Source organism: Macrobrachium nipponense, chromosome 3 (genome assembly GCF_015104395.2).
Source record: "Macrobrachium nipponense isolate FS-2020 chromosome 3, ASM1510439v2, whole genome shotgun sequence".
Taxonomy (NCBI): domain Eukaryota; kingdom Metazoa; phylum Arthropoda; class Malacostraca; order Decapoda; family Palaemonidae; genus Macrobrachium; species Macrobrachium nipponense.
The window spans coordinates 1999478-2024773 of NC_087202.1; the positions used below are offsets into that span (position 1 = coordinate 1999478).

Genomic DNA, 25296 nt, shown 5'->3' on the forward strand with positions numbered 1-25296 from the left:
TATGTTTCTCTATTAGTCTGTGCTAAAGGGATTGTTATGATAGCAGCGTATATAAATTCTGGAATACGCTCGAGGCTCCCATATAATACACCCTCGGTTCTCCCACCCCTGCCTTCTTGCCCTGATGGTTTGGTGAGGGAAATCTGGAAGTTATCTGATTAATCTCTTCGATTTTTCGGTTCGTTATTGAATTAGCAAATTGCTCCTTCCGGAATTCCTCCCTTTTTATTGAGGAGATATGGACGTATTTCGTCCGCATCTAATTTAGCTCGATTTGGATTCATTAGGTAAAGAATAAATCAGATTAAGCGAGGGAGCAGTGAGTCGCGGTTTCCGCCCTTGCTGGAAGGGGCAATGGTACTTGAACCTCTGCTGGAAAGTGGAATGGTAGTGGAACCTCTGTTGGTAGTTTTGCTTGAAGGGGGAATGGTACTGGAACCTCTGCTAGATGGGGGAATGGTTCTGGAACCTGTGCTGGAAGGGGGTATGGTACTGGAACCTCTGCTGGAAGGGGGAATGATACTGGAACCTCTGCTGGAAGGGGGAATGGTACTGGAACCTCTGCTGGAAGGGGGAATGGTACTGGAACCTCTGCTGGAAGGGGGAATGGTACTGGAACCTCTGTTGGAAGGTGGAACGGTATTGGAACCTCTGCTGGAAGCGGGAATGGTAGTGGTAGCTCTGCTGGAAAGGGGAATGGTACTGGAACCTCTGCTGGAAGGTGGAATGGTACTGGAACCTCTGCTGGAGGTAAGTGGAATGGTACTGGAACCTCTGCTAGAAGGGTGAATGGTAGTGGAACTTCTGCTGGAAAGTGGAATGGTAGTTCTGGAACCTCGCTAGAAGGTGGAATGGTAATACTGGAACCTCCACTGGAAGGTGAACTGGTAGTACTGGAACCTGCTGGAAGGTGGAATGGAAGTACTGGAACCTCTGCTGTAAGGTGGAATGGTAGTACTGGAACCTCTGCTGGAAGGGGGAATGGTACTAGAACGTCTACTGGAAGGTGAAATGGTACTGGAATCTCTGCTGGAAGATGGAATGGTACTGGAACCTCTGCTGGAAGTGGGAATGGTACTGAAACCTCTGCTGGAGGGCGGAATGGTACTGGAACCTCTGCTGGAGGGTGGAGCGGTACTGGAACCTTTGCTGGAAGGTGGAATGGTATTGGAACCTCTACGGGACGGTGGAATGGTACTGGAAGACTGATTTGAGAGGTGATCTAATGATATCTATGGATGTCAGTGTTGGCCATTTTGATTTTTTTTATAAGCAGTCAAATAAAAACAAGGTTCTTATGAGAAACATTTTAACTTTATTAACCATCGATTGACCTTTTCCAGTCTTATGGGATCACAGCGCTTATATGTCAAGTAGTTGCATATATTATCGTTGATCTATTTTGGTTTTACTTTTAGTAAATAAACATAGAACCCAAAGATTTATAAATAATTACCTTATTCCCTCTCCATTCATTAGACGAATGTTAGACTTTCTGCTTTTTCCGGGTGTCTTTATTCCACTATATAATTGCTCTTATTTTCTTAATTTTGCACTGGTTTGAGAGACACTAGCATCAGGAAACCACATTTGAAGAATTATGGGAAGTCATATGTCAACATGATGATATTTCTGAAGTTCAAGTATTAGGTCTGGAACTGTTGTCCAAACTCCTTCGCTGTGTCTTCATGAATTCCTTTCTCAAGCTTATATGTAGGACATTCTTGAGGATCTGTAATAATTCCATTCCGTTCTCCCTCTAAGAATCATAATTTTTTTAATGGATTATTTTATAATAACTTCATAACCTTTTAAAAACCAGTTCTTGGTATTATCTCTGAATGGGTAAGACAAAACATGGCTAAGCCAAGATTATTGATACTAGCAAACATTATGTATACAGAAATTATGTATGAAAATTCGTAAAGTAATGAAGTCCACGGGCAGAACCAGCTCCGTTTCAGGGAATCCCTTCTCACCCCTCTCACCCCCACCCCCTTCGGAGGTGGGAGGTAGGATTAATCCCATTATAAACCATCCGAGGGGTCCCCACTATAACCCTGCCAAGTTTCATACCCATAGGACCAGCCATTTGGCCGTGATTGAATGACAGACGGACGGACTGCCGTTACGCACATTATAATAAGATAATAAGCTGGTAACATGAACGAATTGGTAAGAAAAATCATGGTTTGACATATTGCTGCGAATAACATCTCTGTTTCTCTAGATGACACACTTCTTAGTTTCACTGTCTTACTTTTGAATTAAATTGGAATGAAAACAGTCACATTTTAAGCAAAGAAGTCTTTCTGTTTCAAATGGAAGATTCCAATTCCATGCGAAAAGAATTATTGCTCTCTTTTTTTTTCTTTTGTGCCCCCTTCGAGAAACGGAAGTCGATTTGGCCCGTGACTGGCACCATACATCATGTGGCACTTGCCATGAATACATAAAGAATCAAAGACGATATATTTTTTTTCATGCAACTTAGAAATATTATTGGACATTTTTTTTGTCATTCTTCATCGCTTTATATCATCTTTTACAGTCTTTTCAAGAGCTCTGGCCATGAATGGAAAATGTAAACTATCTCTCTCTCTCTCTCTCTCTCTCTCTCTCTCTCTCTCTCTCTCTCTCTCTCTCTCAGAATTTCTGGAAATGAAAAAAAGAACAACATACCAGAACAGGAAAGAGACATGGGAAAATCCTTATTACTACCAATATTAAATGAAGGAGAAAACACGCAAACCATCATAGTGATGAATGCGCAGGGTTTAGTTACGAGTAACTCAAAAAGAAAAATGGAGTACTTAGAAGAACTAACCCAAATTGAAAAGAAAATAGATATAATGAATATAAGTGAAACCTGGTATTCCCAAGAGACTGGGAATGATGATCAAATAAAAGGGTTCCAAACTTATAGATCAGATAGAAAAAATAGGAATCAAGGGGGAACCGCAATATATGGGAAAGACAAAAAACAAGGAAAAATATATGAGAAATATAGTAACTCAGAATGTGAACTAATAGCGGTAGAATTTGAATCTGAAAAATTAATGAACATAGTAATATATAGACCTCCTAATACTAAAGAGTTTGACTTAATAATAGAAAAATTGGATGATATATGTAGAAATCACAAGGACTGGACTATTCTCCTATCTGGAGACTTCAACTTTCCTTTCGTAGAATGGAAAGAACGAATAGGAGATTGTGGTTGTACTTATACATATAAAAAAGAGAGTAATAGTAGTGCAGAAGATAAGAGACAATTCGAAAAGCTATTAGATATGCTACTAGAATACAACATTCAACAAATAAATCACCTGCCAACAAGAAGGAAAATACTTTAGACCTAGTATTGTGAACGAGATGAATTATGTTAAAGAAATAATAGTTATAATGCGAGTATTTCAGACCATAATGTCATAGAATTAACAGTCCATTCCAAAGTAAGTGAAAACAGAGATAAGCAAGAAATGAAAAAGTGGGAAGGATATGGAAAATACAACTTCTACAGTAAAAATATAAAATGGTCAGAAATAAATGAAGAATTAAACAAAGATTGGGATAACATTTTCGTAAGTGATGGCATAAGGGTAAATACGGAGATATTATATAAAATATTAGAGAAAATAGTGGATATATATATACCGAAGAAGAAAAGTAAACATCAGTCATGCATACCAAGAGACAGAAGGATCTTGTTCCAGAAAATCAGAAAGTGGAAAAAAGGTCTTGCAAAAGAAAAAGAAAAAAATGCATGGAAAGTTATAGAACTAAAAAGTAAGATAGAAAATGCAGAACAAAAGATTATACAATCAAAAGAAAATGAAAAACGGGACTTGGAAGAAAAAACCCTAATAAATATCAAGCAAAACCCCAAACAATTGTACTCATACGCAAAAAAGATGAATAAAAGAAGAATAGAAATAGGCCCTCTAAGAATTGAAGGGAGATTAACGAATGAAAAAAAGGAAATTTGCAACATACTGGCAGAACGATATAAGAGAGAATTCACCCCTAGAATAGATAATGAAGATAATGATATAGAAGTAAGGGACGAAAATAGTGAATATTTAGCTGACATAGAAATTAATGAAGCTGATATTGTGCAGGCAATTAATAAAATTAAAAATGGAGCTGCTGCAGGGCCTGATGGAGTTCCTGCTATTTTGTTAAAGAAAGTAGTTCATTCTATCGCAAAGCCACTTGCAATATTATTAAGACAAAGTGTAGATACAGGCAAGATTTATGATGAACACAAATTAGCATATATCACCCCTACTTTCAAAAGTGGATCAAGACTAGAGGCAAGTAATTATAGGCCTGTGAGTCTAACATCACATATTATGAAAGTGTATGAAAGGGTAATGAAGAAAAATATTATGAAACATTTATAAAAAATAATTTGTTTAATATAGGACAACATGGTTTCGTACCCGGAAAAAGTACACAAACCCAACTGTTAGTCCACCGTGAGAACATATTCAAAAATATGAAAAGCGGAAATGAAACAGATGTGGTTTATTTAGACTTTGCAAAAGCTTTTGACAAGGTAGACCATAATATATTAGCGAAGAAAATTAGAAAACACAATATCGGGGATAAAGTAGGAAGATGGTTAAAAGAATTTTTACACAACAGAAAACAGATAGTTATTGCAAACGATGAGAAATCGGATGAACCAAGGTAATATCCGTTGTGCCACAAGGTACGGTGTTAGCTGCAATACTGTTTGTTATTATGATTGAAGACATAGACAGTAATGTTAAGGATTCGGTAGTGAGTAGTTTCGCTGATGACACAAGAATAAGTAGAGAAATTACTTGTGATGAAGATAGGAACGCTCTACAAAGAGACCTTAACAAAGTATATGATTGGGCAGAGGTAAATAGGATGGTATTTAACTCTGATAAATTTGAATCAATAAATTATAGAGACAGAGAAGGAAAGCTATATGCATATAAGGGACCTAATAATGAGACAATCACAAATAAGGAAGCAGTTAAAGACCTTGGTGTGATGATGAATAGGAACATGTTATGCAATGATCAAATAGCAATTCTTTTGGCAAAATGTAAAGCAAAAATGGGAATGTTGTTACGGCACTTCAAAACAAGAAAAGCTGAACACATGATTATGCTTTATAAAACATATGTTCGTAGTCCACTTGAATATTGCAATATGATATGGTACCCACACTATCAAAAGGATATTGAACAAATAGAGAGTGTACAAAGGTCCTTTACAGCTAGAATAGAAGAAGTTAAGGACCTTGACTACTGGGAAAGACTACAATCCTTAAAATTATATAGTCTAGAAAGGAGAAGAGAACGCTACATGATAATTCAGGCATGGAAACAGATAGAAGGAATAGCAGAAAACATCATGGAACTAAAAATATCAGAAAGAGCAAGCAGAGGTAGATTAATAGTGCCCAAAACTATACCAGGAAAAATAAGGAAAGCACACAGGACATTAATCCACTACGCACCAGCATCGATAATGCAGCGTCTATTCAATGCGTTGCCAGCTCATCTGAGGAATATATCAGGAGTGAGCGTAGATGTGTTTAAGAATAAGCTCGACAAATTTCTAATCTGCATCCCAGACCATCCAAGATTGGAAGATGCAAAATATACCGGAAGATGTACTAGCAACTCTCTGGTAGACATTAGAGGTGCCTCACACTGAGGGACCTGGGGCAACCCGAACGAACTGTAAGGACTGTAAGGTAAGGTAAGGTAAGGTCTCTCTCTCTCTCTCTCTCTCTCTCTCTCTCTCTCTAGCTCAAATAAAAGTCAAATCAGCTCTGTCATCAAACCATTATTTAATCTTCTTAGCTGAACATACTAAGAAAACCTCAGCTCTCTCTCTCTCTCTCTCTCTCTCTCTCTCTCTCTCTCTCTCTCTCTCTCTCTCAGCTCTAATAAACGTAAAATCAGCTCTGTCGTCAATCCATTATGTAATCCTCTTTTTGTCAGGTCAAATTGGTTCCCTTAGTTTTTATTTAATTTATAGCTACAAGTTTGAACGGAAGTCTAAAATATCAGTATGACGTACGGACTTTATCTCTGTATTACTGCCTTTTCCCACAAAAATAATAAGTAAATAAATAAAAAAAATAAGTAAATAAATAAAATGCGTCTTTTCACTTATTTTTGCACAATTGAGGCAAATATTCTCTGGAGATTCATCGTATTTTGTAAAAATGATAAAAAAAAAACAATCTGCAAATTTAGTTCTTTAAAACTGTTTAAGGAAGTTATTTTCTCTTCAGTCCTCGATCATCAACGCTGTTTCTTTCGTATGATCTATGTCTCGAATCTGTGCTATAGGTCGGCTGCTGGGTGATTAATCATATAAAAAAACCTTTCCCTATCGAACTTGTCTTGGGAGATACCCTGGGCAAACAGATAAGTAATGAATACCATTACGCCCCCCGGACAAGTTTGCCTAGCCAATCTCTTGCTCCTGCTGCTGCTGAGGTGAGATATCTTTGATATAAAGCTCGTTCTAGTGATATTCATGAGGTATGCAAACTTGCAAAGCACGGGAAGAGGCGCCTGGCAATATTGAAATTTTTTTTAGAGTTGGGGGGGCGCTGGATTATATGAATAGTGCCAGTAATAGCTTATCAGTCTATATCTATTTATCTGTGTATTATTATTATTATTATTATTATTATTATTATTATTATTATTATTATTATTATTATTATTATTATCACAGTCCTCAAATTTGACTGTGTGGTATTTATATAGTGTGGGGTTCCGGGTTGCATCCTGCCTCCTTAGGAGTTCATCACTTTTCTTACTATGTGCGCCGTTTCTAGGATCACACTATTCTGCATGAGTCTTGGAGCTACTTCAGCCTCTAGTTTTTCCAGATTCCTTATTATTATTATTATTTATTTATTTATTTATTTTTTTTTTTTTTTTGCTCTATCACAGTCCTCTAATTCGACTGGGTGGTATTGTATTTATAGTGTGGAGTTCCGGGTTGCATCCTGCCTCCTTAGGAGTCCATCACTCTTCTTACTATGTGCGCCGTTTCTAGGATCACACTCTTCTGCATGAGTCCTGGAGCTACTTCAGCCTCTAGTTTTTCTAGATTCCTTTTCAGGGATCTTGGGATCGTGCCTAGTGCTCCTATGATTATGGGTACGATTTCCACTGGCATATCCCATATCCTTCTTATTTCTATTTTCAGGTCTTGATACTTATCCATTTTTTCCCTCTCTTTCTCTTCAACTCTGGTGTCCCATGGTATTGCGACATCAATGAGTGATACTTTCTTCTTGACTTTGTCAATCAACGTCACGTCTGGTCTATTTGCACGTATCACCCTATCCGTCCTGATACCATAGTCCCAGAGGATCTTTGCCTGATCGTTTTCTATCACTCCCTCTGGTTGGTGCTCGTACCACTTATTACTGCAAGGTAGCTGATGTTTCTTACTTAGGCTCCAGTGGAGGGCTTTTGCCACTGAATCATGCCTCTTTTTGTACTGGTTCTGTGCAAGTGCCGGGCATTCGCTTGCTATGTGGTTTATGGTTTCATTTTTCGTATTGCACTTCCTACATATGGGAGAGATGTTATTTCCGTCTATCGTTCTTTAAATATATCTGGTTCTTAGGGCCTGATCTTGTGCCGCTGTTATCATTCCTTCAGTTTCCTTCTTTAGCTCTCCCCTCTGTAGCCATTGCCATGTGTCATCGCTGGCTAGTTCTTTAGTCTGTCTCATGTATTGTCCGTGCATTGGTTTGTTGTGCCAGTCCTCTGTTCTGTCTGTCATTCTCCTGTCTGTATATTTCTGGGTCTTCGTGTACTTTTATTAATCCTTCTTCCCATGCACTCTTTAGCCACTCGTCTTCTCTGGTTTTCAGATAATGCCCCAGTGCTCTGTTCTCGATGTTGACGCAGTCCTCTATACTTAGTAGTCCTCTCCCTCCTTCCTTTCGTGTTATGTATAGTATGTCCGTATTTGCTCTTGGGTGTAGTGCTTTGTGTATTGTCATATGTTTCCTGGTTTTCTTATCTCGGCGTTGAGTTTTGACTTGAGTATCGCCTTGAGTCTCTGCATATATTCTTTCCTGATCATGTCCTTCATCTCTTGGTGTTTTATATCCCCTCCTTCCATTATTATTATTATTATTATTATTATTATTATTATTATTATTATTATTATTATTATTATTGGGAAAGTAAATCCACAGTAGTATGTCTCTTTGATTTTGTTACTTAAAATAATATAAAGCAGAAAGCTTCCGATGTGATTATGAATTTTCTTTGGATTATTATTATTATTATTATTATTGTTATTTTTTTTTTGCTCTATCACAGTCCTCCAATTCGACTGGGTGGTATTTATAGTGTGGGGTTCCGGGTTGCATCCTGCCTCCTTAGGAGTCCATCACTCTTCTTACTATGTGTGCCGTTTCTAGGATCACACTCTTCTGCATGAGGCCCGGAGCTACTTCAGCCTCTAGTTTTTTCTAGATTCCTTTTCAGGGATCTTGGGATCGTGCCTAGTGCTCCTATGATTATGGGTACGATTTCCACTGGCATATCCCATATCCTTCTTATTTCTATTTTCAGATCTTGATACTTATCCAATTTTTCCCTCTCTTTCTCTTCAACTCTGGTGTCCCATGGTATTGCGACATCAATGAGTGATACTTTCTTCTTGACCTTGTCAATCAACGTCACGTCTGGTCTGTTTGCACGTATCACCCTATCCGTTCTGATACCATAGTCCCAGAGGATCTTTGCCTGATCGTTTTCTATCACTCCTTCAGGTTGGTGCTCGTACCACTTATTACTGCAAGGTAGGTGATGTTTCTTGCACAGGCTCCAGTGGAGGGCTTTTGCTACTGAATCATGCCTCTTTTTGTACTGGTTCTGTGCAAGTGCCGGGCATTCACTTGCTATGTGGTTTATGGTTTCACTTTTCGTATTGCACTTCCTACATATGGGAGAGATGTTATTTCCGTCTATCGTACTTTGAACATATCTGGTTCTTAGGGCCTGATCTTGTGCCGCTGTTATCATTCCTTCAGTTTCCTTCTTTAGCTCTCCCCTCTGTAGCCATTGCCAATTGTCATCGCTGGCTAGTTCTTTAGTCTGTCTCATGTATTGTCCATGCATTGGTTTGTTGTGCCAGTCCTCTGTTCTTTCTGTCTTTCTCCTGTCTCTGTATATTTCTGGGTCTTCGTCTGCTTTTATTAGTCCTTCTTCCCATGCACTCTTTAGCCACTCGTCTTCACTGGTTTTCAGATATTGCCCCAGTGCTCTGTTTTCGATGTTGACGCAGTCCTCTATACCTACTTAGTAGTCCTCTCCCTCCTTCCTTTCGTGTTATGTTATTATTATTATTATTATTATTATTATTATTATTATTATTATTATTATTCAGAAGATGGTCAGAAGACATTTGAGAAACCTATGATATTCATTCATAATATTAACATGTTTTTACAATTTTTTTTTTATACGGCTGACCTCTTAATTTCTTAATTAGTTCGATCTACGACAGATACAAGTGAATGTAATTTATATTTTGATATTTGTGATTATAGGAAAATTCCACTGCGTTCTAAAAAGCATGAAGTTAGTCCGTACTATAGTAGATTCACATCACCAGTGCATATGATAGCTAGGCCCGTCCCTTAAGACGCTCCTGATTGGCTGTTGATAAGCCAATCACAGGGCTGGAAGCTCTCAGTCTCTCTCGAGAGTTCACATAGGCAGTACGTTTGTTCCACCTCTCCTGAGGGATACTTTTGAAAGACGTATCGCTCAGGAGAGGTGGAACACACATCCTGCCTATGTGAACTCTCAGATGCACGGGTGATGTGAATCTACTATAGTTTCAGCTGAGACCTTCAGAGAGGAAAAAGGTATATTTTTATTTTGGTTAATGAGATCGGAGTTTGCAATTAGAAAGGATATATTCTTGAATGGCAGCCATCCCCAGGTGGCAGGTTATTATGAAAACTTAGAGGGGTGGGAATTTAAGCCCCCCCCCCCCCCCCTTACCCCCCATTACCCCCCAAAAAATACAGTTACATAAGTTCTGAAATCTGGTATCTCGTGATAATTTCGTCTTGAACAATAAAAGGTAAATTGAATACAGTCCTTATTACAATATTACATCTTCTCGCTGACACCCATCCGTCAGTCAGGAAATTTTAGATCTTTGCATAATTTTATATACCAATGATCTGTTGTTTATCGATCTCTTAAACAATTGAAATCTAGATCGTCTCTTCCACAGATGAGTTGTTTCATAGATCGACAACCACGTAAAGATGCAGATGTTATCACAGGTACTTGTAATGTTGACTGAGCGGTAATATAGTTTGCTAAAATAGTCACTTAAGACGAAAATAGGTAATATATTTTATGATATACGTATTGAAAATCATGCAAAGGCCCTTAAATTTAAATTCACGAGTGACGGATGAGTCAGCGAGTGAGAAGATGTAATATTGTAATAAGGTCACATCAGCGGCGTGGTCGGTATGATGTTGTCCTGCCACCTCGGTGGCCGCGAATTCGATTCTCGGGCATTCCATTGAGGTGTGAGAGATGTGTATTTCTGGTGATAGAGGTTCACTCTCGACGTGGTGTGAAGTCATGTATTTAAAAACGTTGGTCCCGTTGCTGAATAATCGCTGGTTCCATGCAACGTAAAACACCATACAAACAAAAACAAACAGGGTAATAAGTTCACTTTATCGATTTGCTTTTTAATGTTGAAGATGAAAATATCTCGAGACAACAAACATGAGAAGTTTGTAACTATTTTTTTTTCCTCTTCATTCTTGTCGTCGTAAACTGCGATATAGCTTATCTTCCTAAACTTAAATTCCCACCCTTCTTAATTTTCGTGATAATCTGCCACCTGGAGATGGCTGCCACTCAAGAATCATTTTTTACCTAAGGTTTTCAGAGAAGACTCTTCAGCCCTTTAAACCATAACTCTGGACAGTGTTTATGCTGTAAATTCTGTTCATTATCCGAGAGCTTTGAAAAGTTTATGTAACACTTCAGACTTTTCATCAAATCCTATCGTTTGCCTCTTTGCAATTCACGCCACTAAGTTTGTCCTTTTTCTAAGCCAGTTTGGTGGTGGTCAGTTGTTGAGATGATTTTTGTCCCCAGGTTAATTTTGTTGGTGAATGACAGCAGTGGCTAAGTGCCTTCTGTTTTCGTATCCTCTCTCTCTCTCTCTCTCTCTCTCTCTCTCTCTCTCTCTCTCTCTCTCTCTCTCTCTCTCTCTGTGCCGGCGTGTGACTGTGGAGCAATAATGAGCATTATATCCACAAATTTATAATCACTATCAGTTATGTTTTCCACCCAAGGGAAATCTATTATCATCATATGCTGGGCAAACACGAATTGCTTTCCTCTTTCTTTGAATTTAATAAAGGTTATAAAGAAGATATATCCGGCCTTGTAGACAAAATATCACAATTGTAATTATATTATTTGGAAATTCTACATTGCATAAGAAAAGGCAGTCACAGGAGCATAACAATTGAATTTGAATTTTCAAAAGATGTTCGTGTTTGGATAAAAGGATGTATATATATATCTATAGGAATGTATATTATATATATATGATATATATATTATAGTGTATATATAGATGATGATAGATATCTATATATATATAGATATAGTATTAGATCTATATATATATATATATATATATATATATAGATATAATAATAATCTATATATAATATATTCTATAGATATATAGATATCGATATATAGTATATTATATATATATAGATCTATATATATTAATATATATTCTATATATATATATTATATATATATAGATATATATTATAATATATATATATATATATGTATATATATATATATATATAGTTATATATATATATAGATATATTATATCTCATATATATATATATATATATATATATATTATATATATATATATAATATATATATATATATATAGATATATATATAATAATATATATCTATATATATATATATATATATATATATATATATATATATATATATATACTATATAATATATATATATAGGTAAATGTAGCAATGTATTTTGAGATGTTTCTAGAGTTAACATATTCTCCTAATTAATTTTTATATGTTTTTTAAAAATAAAACTATTGCGCCTGCTTTTTCTCTCCGTCTGCACTTTTTTCTGTCCGCCCTCAGATCTTAAAAACTACCTAGGCTAGAGGGCTGCAAATTGGTATGTTGATCATCCACTTTCCCGTCATCAAACATACTTAATTGCAGCCCTCTAGCCTCAGCAGCTTCTATTTTATTTAAGGTTAAAATTAGCTATAAACGTGCGTCTGGCAACGATATAGGCTAGGCCTCCACCGGACCGTGGTTAAACTTTCATTGGCGGCGACTCATGCAGCATTATACCGACACCGCCGAATGATAAATTTATTTTCATTGGCCTTGATTATACACTGCATAGTAAAGTATTTTTATCTATTTATTCTGTGTACAAATAACATTGGGTTTAGTCTTACAGACGTGATATAGTAGATCCACATTAAACGTGCATCTGGTGTCTCTTACGACGCACCTGATTGGCTGTTGATAAGCCAATGACTGGGCTGGAAACTATCAGTCTCTCGAGAGAGTTCACAAAGGCAGGATGTATGCTCGACCTCTCATGTCTTTCAAAACTATCCCCCGGGAGAGATGGAACATACGTCCTGCCTACGTGAACCCTCGAGAGAGACTGAGAGGTTCCAGCCCTGTGATTGGCTTATGAACAGCCAATCAGAAGCGTCGTAAGGGACTGGCCTAGACATCAAATGCGCGGTTGATGTGAATCTACTATAGTTGTTCATGCAGACGATGTTGCACTCTGAATGCATCCAATTTCCTGAGAACAACCCTCTGGTTTCTAGAGGTCTTAAAAATTTATCATAAGCGGTGCAAATTAAGTTGGATGAAGTCAGACCCTAACAAGACTCAGTGTGTTGATTGCTCTCGAGTCTGGGACTTATTCAATCAAGCCCCCAACTGCAATGTTCTGATTGCCGTTTTTCCACAAATGATTTCAACTCGTTTAAAATCCCTCGTACGAGTCTCTTGATTACAAATGCATTTTTTATACCCAAAATCGGAAATCTTTTGTAGACTCAGATTTAATTCCTTTGCTCCTGTCCTTGACTTTTCATATCTCGCAAAGAGTTTACAAAAATAATTATGATTTTTATATATTTTCCACAAGGGCAGATATATCCGTTTTATAGCAAATATCCAATTTGTCTCTGTTTCTGTTTTGCCAAAATTGACATAGAAAGAAATCCTCAGTGATTTTGGAGCCACATCTAAACTGAAGGACTGTTTATATTTTACACTTCCTTAACTTGCATATTATTATTTTAGCGTTTAATCTTCAGCAGCTGGCCACGTCCAAATTTGTTGCATAAAAATTCTATTTCAGTTTCATTTCCTATTCCCTGATCTTCTTCGTCCTCTCTAGTCCCGTCGTGCAATTATCTCACTGGAAATAGTTTTAAAAAGTGTTTATAATTATTTTGGGCAACTTTTGTGTATAGATACTCCCAGATTATGATACCCACCACAAAATGATGGAGATACAATTGATACTATCAGCCAGCCATGCATTTTCTGAAAGTTTTTTTGATGCTTTATTTCCGGTGTGATCAAGTCTTGGTATGACATTGCGAATCGTGTAGTTGAAAACTCATATTTATTATATTATATCTATATATATATACTATATTCGTGTGTATAAGTATAAATACAAGTAAAAGTGCCTGAATAGAGAAATGTGTTTAATTGTTTATATAAATTTTATGCATTCCATCTTATATCTCTGAATGGTTTAAAATGGTAAAAAAGAAACCCTTTGCATTTCGTACCCGATGGAAGAGGAAAAAGTCAATCTACGAAAAGCAGACTAACTTATGAACGAATCAGACAAAAACAACAACGAAGAGAGGCAGCAGAGTCCCGAAGAATGGCCGGAAGTGTACCATGGCATGGAATACCCAATGAGGGGAGTATACGTGCCCCGTGTGTACATTGGGGTCTGAGGTCGCCAGTGATTTCCTTCGCGCCGAAAATTGAGAAATATCAAAGGCGCGAGTGTACTTACTCTCCTCTCTTTCTAAACGGGGTATTGACATTCAGGCAGCAGAGGAGGAAGTACATTTGTTGTTGGGGTCGGAATAGGAAGCTCCCGTAATCCCTACGTGACGGTCGATGGAAAGCTCCTACTGGCAGTGAGGAAGAAACGAGTTTTTTTTTTTTTTTTTTGTTTTTTTTTTTTTTTTCGAAGTGCCTTATGATGTACCATAGTCGTTTTTATTTATTTTAGATTTATTTTTGTATTTTTTTTTTTTTTGCTTTGTCGAAGTGCCTTATGATGTACCATAGTCGTTTTAATTTTTATTTAGATTTATTTTTGTATTTATTTATTTTTTTTTTGCTTTGTCGAAGTGCCTTATGATGTACCATAGTAATTTTTGTTTACTTATTTATTTTATTTTTTTTTTTATTTTTTTGCTCTCTCTCTATGTCTCTCAATCTCTCTCTCTCTCTCTCTCTCCTCTCTCTCTCTCTCTCTCTCTCTCTCTCTCTCTCTCTGTCGAAGTGCCTCATGATGTACCATAATCGTGTTTCTCTCTCTCTCTCTCTCTCTCTCTCTCTCTATCTCTCGCTCTCCTCTCTCTCTCTCTCTAATCTTTATCCTCTGTCGAAGTGCTTATGATTTACCATAAAAATATTGGCTCTCTGTCGAAGTGCCTTATGATTTTACCATAATATTTTTTTATACACCATATTCTTGGTGTTTTTTTCCTTTTTTTCTCAAAACTGAAATGACAGAATAAAACTGAAATGACAGAAAAAAATAAGGAAAACAAAGAACAAGATAAAAGTATGGATGCAGAGATACTCATTGATACTACATACGAAGAAATAAATTACGACATGACAACACAAAAGAAAATCCCGAAGAGGCTCTACCCAGATCTGAACAATGATTGGAAAGAGGAAAAAATAGACAAGAAAGACAAAGTCTGCAACCTTTTGAAAAGAGGGAATTGCAGATTCGGAGAAAGATGTTACTACAAACGTCCCAAGGTATGTCACAACTATGAAATCTATGGTAAATGTGCATACCTAGACGGCTATGAGGATGATTGCAGAGATCTACATCCAAATATATGCAAAAACCTAAAAGAAGGAAAAGGATGTAAGTTCGACAAAAAATGTAAATATATGCACTCTGTAGCCATGAATCAAAATCAAATAAATAATCAATCAAATAATAAAATCCAAAATAAGAAAGAAACAAATAATGAGAGAAACAAAGAATATCAGGTGAAGGGAAAAAGGAAGCCATCTCTGCGATATGGAGTGTCAGCAAAAAATTTCCAAGCATCAGCTCCAAGATACAGCTCAAGAGATAAGAACTATATTTATGATGCAAGAGGATATTGCAGATATGGAGAAAATTGCAGATTCAGACACAAAATGAATAATTATGATGAAGGAAGATCAAATATTATGGAAAAGTTGGATTTTTTAATGTCAGAATTTCTGGAAATGAAGAAAAGAACAACATACCAGAACAGGAAAGAGACATGGGAAAATCCTTATTATTACCCATATTAAATGAAGGAGAAAACACGCAAACCATCATAGTGATGAATGCGCAGGGTTTAGTTACGAGTAACTCAAAAGAAAAATAGAGTACTTAGAAGAACTAACCCAAATTGAAAAGAAAATAGATATAATGAATATAAGTGAAACCTGGTATTCCCAAGAGACTGGGAATGACGATCAAATAAAAGGGTTCCAAACTTATAGATTAGATAGAAAAATAGGAATCAAGGGGGAACCGCAATATATGGGAAAGACAAAAAACAAGGAAAAATATATGAGAAATATAGTAACTCAGAATGTGAACTAATAGCGGTAGAATTTGAATCTGAAAAATTAATGAACATAGTAATATATAGGCCCCCTAATACTAAAGAGTTTGACATAATAATAGAAAAATTAGATGATATATGTAGAAATCACAAGGACTGTACTATTCTCCTTTCCGGAGACTTTAACTTTCCTTTCGTAGACTGGAAAGAACGAATAGGAGATTGTGGTTGTATTTATACATATTTTTAAAATGAGAGTAATAGTAGTGCAGAAGATAAGAGGCAATTCGAAAAGCTATTAGATATGCTACTAGAATACAACATTCAACAAATAAATCACCTGCCAACAAGAAAGGAAAATACTTTAGGCCTAGTATTTGTGAATGAGGTGAATTATGTTAAAGAAATAATAGTTTATAATGCGAGTATTTCAGACCATAATGTCATAGAATTAACAGTCCATTCCAAAGCAAGTGAAAACAGAGATAAGCAAGAAATGAAAAAGTGGGAAGGATATGGAAAATACAACTTCTACAGTAAAAATATAAAATGGTCAGAAATAAATGAAGAATTATTAAGGGTAAATACGGAGATATTATATAAAATATTAGAGAAAATAGTGGATAAATATATACCGAAGAAGAAAAGTAAACATCAGTCATGCATACCAAGAGACAGAAGGATCTTGTTTCAGAAAATCAGAAAGTGGAAAAAAGGTCTTGCAAAAGAAAAAAATGCATGGAAAGTTATAGAACTAAAAAGTAAGATAAAAAATGCAGAACAAAAGATTATACAATCAAAAGAAAATGAAAAACGGGCTTGGAAGAAAAAACTCAAGTAAATATCAAGCAAAACCCCAAACTATTATACTCGTATGCAAGAAAGATGAATAAAAGAAGAATAGAAATAGGCCCTCTAAGAATTGAAGGGAGATTAACAAATGAAAAAAAGGAAATATGCAACATATTTGCTGAACGATATAAGAGAGAATTCACCCCTAGAATTGATAATGAAGATAATGATATAGAAGTAAGGGACGAAAATAGTGAATATTTAGCAGACATGGATATTAATGAAGCTGATATTAATGAAATTAAAAATGAAGCTGCTGCAGGTCCTGATGGTGTCCCTGCTATTTTGTTAAAGAAGGTAGTTCATTCTATCGCAAAGCCACTTGCAATATTATTAAGACAAAGTGTAGATACAGGCAAGATTTATGATGAGCACAAATTAGCATATATTACCCCTACTTTCAAAAGTGGATCAATGCTAGAGGCAAGTAATTATAGGCCTGCGAGTCTAACATCACATATTATGAAAGTGTATGAAAGGGTAATGAAGAAAAATATTATGAAACATTTAATAAAAAATATTTTGTTTAATATAGGACAACATGGCTTCGTACCCGGAAAAAGTACACAAACCCAATTGTTAGTCCACCGTGAGAACATAATAAAAAATATGAAAAGCGGAAATGAAACAGATGTGGTTTATCTAGACTTTGCAAAAGCTTTTGACAAGGTAGACCATAATATATTAGCGAAGAAAATTAGAAAACATAATATAGTGGATAAAGTAGGAAGGTGGTTAAAAGAATTTTTACACAACAGAAAACAGATAGTCATTGCAAACGATGAGAAATCGGATGAAGCTAAGGTAATATCCAATGTGCCACAAGGTACGGTGTTAGCTGCATTACTGTTTGTTATGATTGCAGACATAGACAGTAATGTTAAAGACTCGGTAGTGAGTAGTTTCGCCGGTGACACAAGAATAATTAGAGAAATTACTTGTGATGAAGATAGGAACGCGCTACAAAGAGACCTTAACAACGTATATGATTGGGCAGAGGTAAATAGGATGGTATTTAACTCTGATAAATTTGAATCAATAAACTATGGAGACAGAGAAGGAAAGTTCTATGCATATAGGGGACCTAATAATGAGACAATCACAAATAAGGAAGCAGTTAAAGTCCTTGGTGTGATGATGAATAGGAACATGTTATGCAATGTTCAAATAGCAATTCTATTGGCAAAATGTAAAGCAAAAATGGGAATGTTGGTACGGCACTTCAAAACAAGAAAAGCTGAACACATGATCATGCTTTATAAAACATATGTTCGTAGTCCACTTGAATATTGCAATATGATATGGTACCCACACTATCAAAAGGATATTGCACAAATAGAGAGTGTACAAAGTTCCTTTACAGCTAGAATAGAAGAAGTTAAGGACCTTGACTACTGGAAAAGACTACAATCCTTAAAATTATATAGTCTAGAAAGGAGGAGAAAGCGCTACATGATAATTCAGGCATGAAAACAGATAGAAGGAATAGCCGAAAACATCATGGAGCTAAAAATATCAGAAAGAGCAAGCAGAGGCAGATTAATAGTGCCCAAAACTATACCAGGAAAAATAAGGAAAGCACACGGGACATTAATCCACTACGCACCAGCATCGATAATGCAGCGTCTATTCAATGCGTTGCCAGCTCACCTGAGGAATATATCAGGAGTGAGCGTACATGTGTTTAAGAATAATCTCGACAAATATCTAAGCTGCATCCCAGACCATCCAAGATTGGAAGATGCAAAATATACCGGAAGATGTATTAGCAACTCTCTGGTAGACATTAGAGGTGCCTCACACTGAGGGACCTGGGGCAACCCGAACAAGATGCAAGGTCTGTAAGGTCAAGGTCTCTCTCTCTCTCTCTCTCTCTCTCTCTCTCTCTCTCTGTTGAAGTGCCTTACGGTTTACCATAATCGTGTTGAGCCAGATTTCTGTCGCGCCCACCGGAGTATATTTTATACTCAGAAATGTTAAGAAGTCATTCGTTTGACATTCACTAAACCGTGAGCATAACTTAAACCTAAGGGAATTGTAAGTGACAAGTGCTTCCTTATCAGTAGGAATCAACCTGCCAGTGACTACGACAATTGTCTAATCAGATAGGTATACCCTCAGGTTTTTCTAATTAGATTCTACGTAATTCCACCTCCTCACTGAATGGTAAGTAACACATACACCGTGAAATTATTTTATATTCACAAATATTAAACCCGAACTTTTGTTAAATATACAATTTTCTGTATCTGGCGAATAACATTTGTCCATTATTTTATATTCACAAATATTAAACCACACTTTCGTTTAATATCCAAATTACTATATCTTGCGAATAATATATAGCCATTATTTTATATTCACAAATATTAAACCACAACTTTGGTTCAATACCCAAATTACCATATTTCGCGAAAAAACATTTACCCATTATTTTATATTCACAAATATTAAACCACAACTTTCGTTCATTACCCAAATTACCATATTTCGCGAAAAACATTTACCCATTATTTTATATTGATAAATATTAAACCACAACTTTCGATTAATATCCAAATTACTATATCTTGCGAATAACATATACCCGTTATTTTATATTCACAAATTTTGAAATACAACTTTCGTTTAGTATCCAATTTATACTATATCTCGCGAATAACATATACCCGTGGGGGAATTTGTGGCTGAATATGTGGGCATATATAAAACAAAGAATGCCCCTAAACATGATACAAAAATTCATACTCACCAATAAGCTATCATGACGGATGTGAGGTGATATTGATTCTGTGTCCAAATGTCTGAATTCGACAGGCGTGTGTGTGTACGGCAGACCACATTTGGAGGTCAAGTTTGGACTTCTGTAACCGGAAGGGGGCCATAGATAGCTTTTTGGATGGAGAACATTAGCAGTTCCGAAAGCTCTCGACAGGCATAGGTAGTCTGCGAGCGTTGCTGTAACTGATACGGAGGGAATTCCGGCCACAGGACGACTGACAAGTTACAGTCGATTCATTTAAGGTAGATTCTTGCCCTAAGAGACGTTTGTTTGGCGGCCTCTGATTGGCTGGTACCGGGAGGTAGACCGCTCGCTCAGTCTCATTATTTCCTACTGTGGCTTAGAAAACTAACAATATTATGTTTATATTTCTTCAATCAACTCACGCTTTGCTCAAGATAGGAAAATTTTGCTCATACCATAGGATTCGGTATTAATTTTACAATTAAGTCATCTATTCCTGAAATCTATAAGATAAAACACAAAGGAATTACAACGAGTAAAAGTGAAAAGAGAAGCATTTAATTCTTTATACCTGTTTTTATTTATCATCGGATTTTGCATCATTAACGCGATTAAGATAAAATAAAACTTGTGTTTTCATACAACAAATTCACCCTGAATACGCTGGTGCTTTCAGATTTTGGATGCGTGTAAAATGTGAGGAGAAAATGAAGAATATGTCTTATCATGTTGCATCAGTAAATGATTCAAGTTTGACGGTATTGCTGAGAAAATGAGATCTGCAAGGCGTCGTCGTTGCGTTTGTCTCCTCAGCGAGAGATTTGAGTTGCCAATTAGCGATATAAAAGGTTGCAGTTTCGGCTATATTTACTATGTTATATTATTACATTTTCTGAAAATAAATACACAGAATTTCCATTATAACGGTCGAACATTTTAAATCCAATATCATATAGTATGTCTGGGCATATCTGATAAGGAAAAAAATAATAATAATCAGATGGATGCATCTGGTATCGTTAGCTCAAACCCATGCGAGCCGCGGGGAATTCAACCCAGCAAAGAAGTTGAACTCTGTGGAAAGACGACTTCACACTCTTCAACTCAGCCCAAACTTTAATCAGGTTGTTTCAAGATATTGTTTCTAATTTTATTTTATGAATATATTTTCAAATGAAAGAGACATCAGAGACTTATTTGAGTGATATGAAATAATAATCTCGGTGAAGTAATAAACAACAAATAATTAAGAAAGATTGACTTCCTATCAGGCAGAGTCAAGTACGGCTGCAACATAATAAGACATATTCTTCATTTTCTCTTCACATATTAGACGCATCAAAAATCTGAAAGCACCAGCGTATTCAGGGTGATTTTATTGTATGAAATTACAAGTTTTAATTCATCTTGATCGTATGACTTATTAAAAATACGATGATAAATAAAAACAGGTGTAAAGATTGAAATTTTTCTCTTCACTTTTACTCGTTGTAATTCCATTGTGTTTTATCTAATTGGTTTCACTTTGGGATGACCAAAACTTTATTATGTTTTGGAAAACGTGAGATAAATGAAGAAATGTAAACATACTGCATGTTTTCTAAGTCACAGACGAAAATATGACACAGTGAGCTAGCGGTCTACCTCCCGGTACCAGCCAATCAGAGGCCGCCAAACAAACGTCTCGTAGGTGCAAGAATCTACCTTCAATGAATCGACTATAGGTGGTTTACCTGGCGTCTGATGAGAGAGGTCAGATGGGGACAGCAGAGTCGATATCACCTCGTTCTTCTCTGGTGCCTCAGTGGTGCTAGTGACTAAGCCACCTTTGTATCCTACCCAGACTGCAGTTCGAATCTCAGTAGCTACGAAGGAATTATATCAATGTTAGATACTTACAGAAATTCTTTTACAGTTTTACTTTTAACTGAAGGAAGTTACTAGGTTAGGTTTGTTGCGGAAATTTCGGAGCCAAACAGGTCACACAGAGAGTAAATCAGAATATTTGAGAGCCACTAGTCGACAGATTAGTGTTCCCTTTTGAAATGCAATGTATTCGATATGTAAATATGGTAAATTTGTGAAATATTGAAAAAAATATAAATCAAATTCCTTTCCAAATTCAGCAGAAGTAGATTCGTTAATATGATTAAAAGAAAAGGCATTACGAGATATTAATGCGATGACATCTCCTTTTTAATTTTTCGTCTGTATACAGTGGATGCGTTGTCCGCTATCAACTCTTCGAGGGACTAATGAAAATTTTGAAAACAATTGAAAAATATTCATAATAGCCCGAGTCTTGAAATTTAGAAACAAATCCACCGTTATGTCAATGTACGCATATATTAAGAATAAATCTCTACCAAGAGTTTTCGGGAATCTACTCGATCGATTCCCTTTTTCAGTTGAAAAAGGGAATCGCGCAGGTTCCCGAAAGACATCTCTAGAGATTTATTCTTATAATACGTTTGTTTCCATACAAAACTGTGGATTTGTATGAGAACTACAAATAATGTAATGGAAGTAGTTGCGCGTTTTTCCCCATCGAATTGATATATAACAGGGGTCACCAGACTTTTGGACTCTCAGACTGAAACTCTTATACGATCTACCATACTACATAATCACATATTATTACGTGAGAAAAATAAATAAAAAAGCGCCATAATATTATGAAACACGAGTACAATTGCCTTACTTTTAAATATATATATATATATATATATATATATATATATATATATATATATATATATATATATATATATAATGTGTGTGTGTGTGTGTGTATGCTTGTGTTTTTGTTTGTTTACATAGGATTGTTGGGAAACGGTGATCGACCAAACAAGTGGCCGCTATCGACTGGTAGATTGCGATCGACAGTTGCCCACCTCTGATGTACAACATTGCTGTGATGGAAGCTTAAGACAGTTTGACTTTGCATTCGCTAAAGCATAACGAATTGCGTTTGAAAAAATATCAAAATAATAAAATTCAAAGGTCACGAGCGTCGTCTGCCTCAACTGGAATAAACGAAAGCCATTTATCTATACAGTTTTATCATACCTTAATTTGATTTTTGCGAGGATATTTTTTATAAATATTTCACATTTTATGATTTTCTTCTGGGACAGCGATAGAGAGCCACAAGGAACTTTCCTCTCTCGACAACTTCTGGCAGCGGAAGAGTTCAGACTTGTTAACTCTCGGAAGTTGAGAAGACAAACAGACTAGATGGAGTTCCTCGTTGATCATTATTCGTTTGTGCCTAAGTAATGACGGCGCTGTGACCTGCGTCTGCCTGCAGGGCTAACGAGAGGAAATGCAGTTACGCAAATAAGTGAAGTAAAAAATAAAAAGAAAAAAGATTGGGGGACGTTATTCAGAGAGAGAGAGAGAGAGAGAGAGAGAATGGAGGGAAGAAGTGGATGAGGAGGTATCATGAGAATAAATTTTTGTACTGTTCATAACCCACTTTATACCCACCAGAATTAACTAATAAATAAATAAATAAATAAATCACTCCTTTTTTGGATGGTCCTACAGTAGGTTACACGATGAAATTCTAGATATTTCACAAAGATATGATGATAAATATATACATAATCGTTTTTATATGTATATATGAATATTATGTATATGCATTAATATTATGTATGTATATATGCATATATATATATTCCATAGCCGAAGAAGAAAGGGTCTTAACAAATAAGTAAATATAATCGTTTTTATATGTATATATGAATATTATATATACTATATATATATATATATATATATATATATATATATATATATATATATATATATGTGTGTGTGTGTGTGTGTGTGTATATGTATATGTATAATATATTATAGTATGATATATATATATATATATATATATATATATATATATATATATATATATATATAAGAAAGTGTCTTAAAAAGTAAATTTGTGGAATTCAATATCGACTCTTAAGAATTAAGATTCTTTTTCATTTTCTTTGAATGGGAAAGTTTGGTTTGAGAGACTAAGATATTCTTCGAGGTCACTTCTAACGAATACTCGGAGACACAGACATATTTCCTCCCAGAATAGAATGATTAATGGCCAGGTGGTAATTAGAAGGAATTTTCGTATTCCTTCCAATATTACACTTGGGATCCTGCGAGGAAATGAAGCAATTAAGAGGAAAAATTGCATCAGAAGATTGGGATGCAAGAGAATTCTCTCTCTCTCTCATTACCCACTTATCGGAAAGGGGCGGACGTCATATCATCATCACCTTGCAGGAAATTTGTTTTCGTTTTGTTATGAGAGAACAATAATAATAATAGTAATCTGGTGGCTGTATTTTTTCATTCGTATACTGTTTTTCTTTTTCAAAACTCTGGTGACTGTTTTTTTCATTCCTAAACTGTTTTTTTTTAAACTCCTGTGGCTTTTTTTTCATTCCTAAACTCTGTTTTTTTTTTTCTAAACTAGTGGCTGTTCTTCATTCCTAACTCTGTCTTTCTTCTAAACTAGTGGCTGTTGTTTTTATTCCTAAACTCTTGTTTTTTTCTTAACTCTGGTTGCTGTTTTTTTTATTTCCTAAACTCTGGTGGATGTTTTTTTTTTTTTTTCATTCTAAACTCTGTTTTTTTAAACTCTGGTGGCTCTTTTATTTTTTTATTCCTAAACTCTGTTATTTTTTCTAAACTGCTGGCTCGTTTTTTTTCTAAACTATGGTGGCTGGGTATTTGTTTTATTCCTAAAATCTAGTGGCTGTTTTATTTTTTTTTATTGTTAAATTCTAGTGACTGTTTTTTTCCTAAACTATGGTGGCTGGGTCTTTGTTTTATTCCTGAACTCTGGGGGCGGTTTTTTTAATCCTAAACTCTGGTGACTTTTTTTTTCATTCTTCAGCCCTGTTTTTTTTTTCTTTTTTTCTTTTCAACCCTTTCCTTGCCAATTCTTCTTACGGGAACTTCTGATCAAAAGTGAACTTCTTTTTCTGAAGGCGTCTCGTGACATACCCTCTGTAAGTGGGTCATTTCCTGCCAAAACCTTTCTCCTTTTGAGGTAAAAATTTCAGTAGGTGATTTTCGGGCAAGAAGCCTTTCATAACATTTATTTATAAAAAAATTATCAGTTCTAATTATTTGTGTTTTTCCATATTATGAAGTTTTTAAAATTCAGAAGTAACCCACCTTATCTAGACATTTATATATATATTAATCGTATGTACATTATTCTTAATGGTTATTCACTGTTCAAATGATCGCCATTTCAAAATGAAATACCTGTTCTGGTAAGAGCTTAATTCTAAACTTATGAAAAGAATAGCTTGAGGAGACTTCTCTTCTTCTTCTGCTTCTTCTTCTTCTTCTTCTTTTTTATTTTTATTTTTATTTTTTTTTTTTTTGGAAATGCGGATAATTTGACGTCCTGCAATGCATAGTTAAATACCTTCAATTTGAGCCGCCCGTTAACGAAGCCAGCAGATGCATATAAGCTATTTATCACTGGAATTATTATTGACCTGCATGATACTATAGCAGCAGGTATAGAGCCTTAAAACAATGTTCTCTTATATTACTTATGCACTTTTATCCCTTTATATTTACATTTTTATTTGATGTTTTCTAACCTCTTTTCGGTTGGGAGAGGAGCTGCATTTAAGGGATAAATGGAGGTACAGAGTGTTTTTACCAACCTTATGTTCATTTAAGTAGGATTTTCAACTTCAAAATGTTTTTCACTGTATTTTGC

At 35.6% G+C, this 25296-nt stretch overlaps 1 protein-coding gene across 1 annotated transcript; it reads right to left on the minus strand.

Moving 5' to 3' along the window:
- Positions 1 to 299: 299 nt before the first annotated feature.
- On the minus strand, positions 300 to 22460 carry LOC135222108 (uncharacterized). The gene is made up of 5 exons (XM_064260279.1): positions 22367 to 22460; positions 21232 to 21415; positions 19557 to 19668; positions 862 to 1205; positions 300 to 777 (listed from the first exon to the last, which is right to left on the minus strand). Exons 1-5 carry the CDS (start codon positions 22458 to 22460, stop codon positions 300 to 302), a joined length of 1212 nt encoding a protein of 403 aa, XP_064116349.1.
- Positions 22461 to 25296: the final 2836 nt, after the last annotated feature.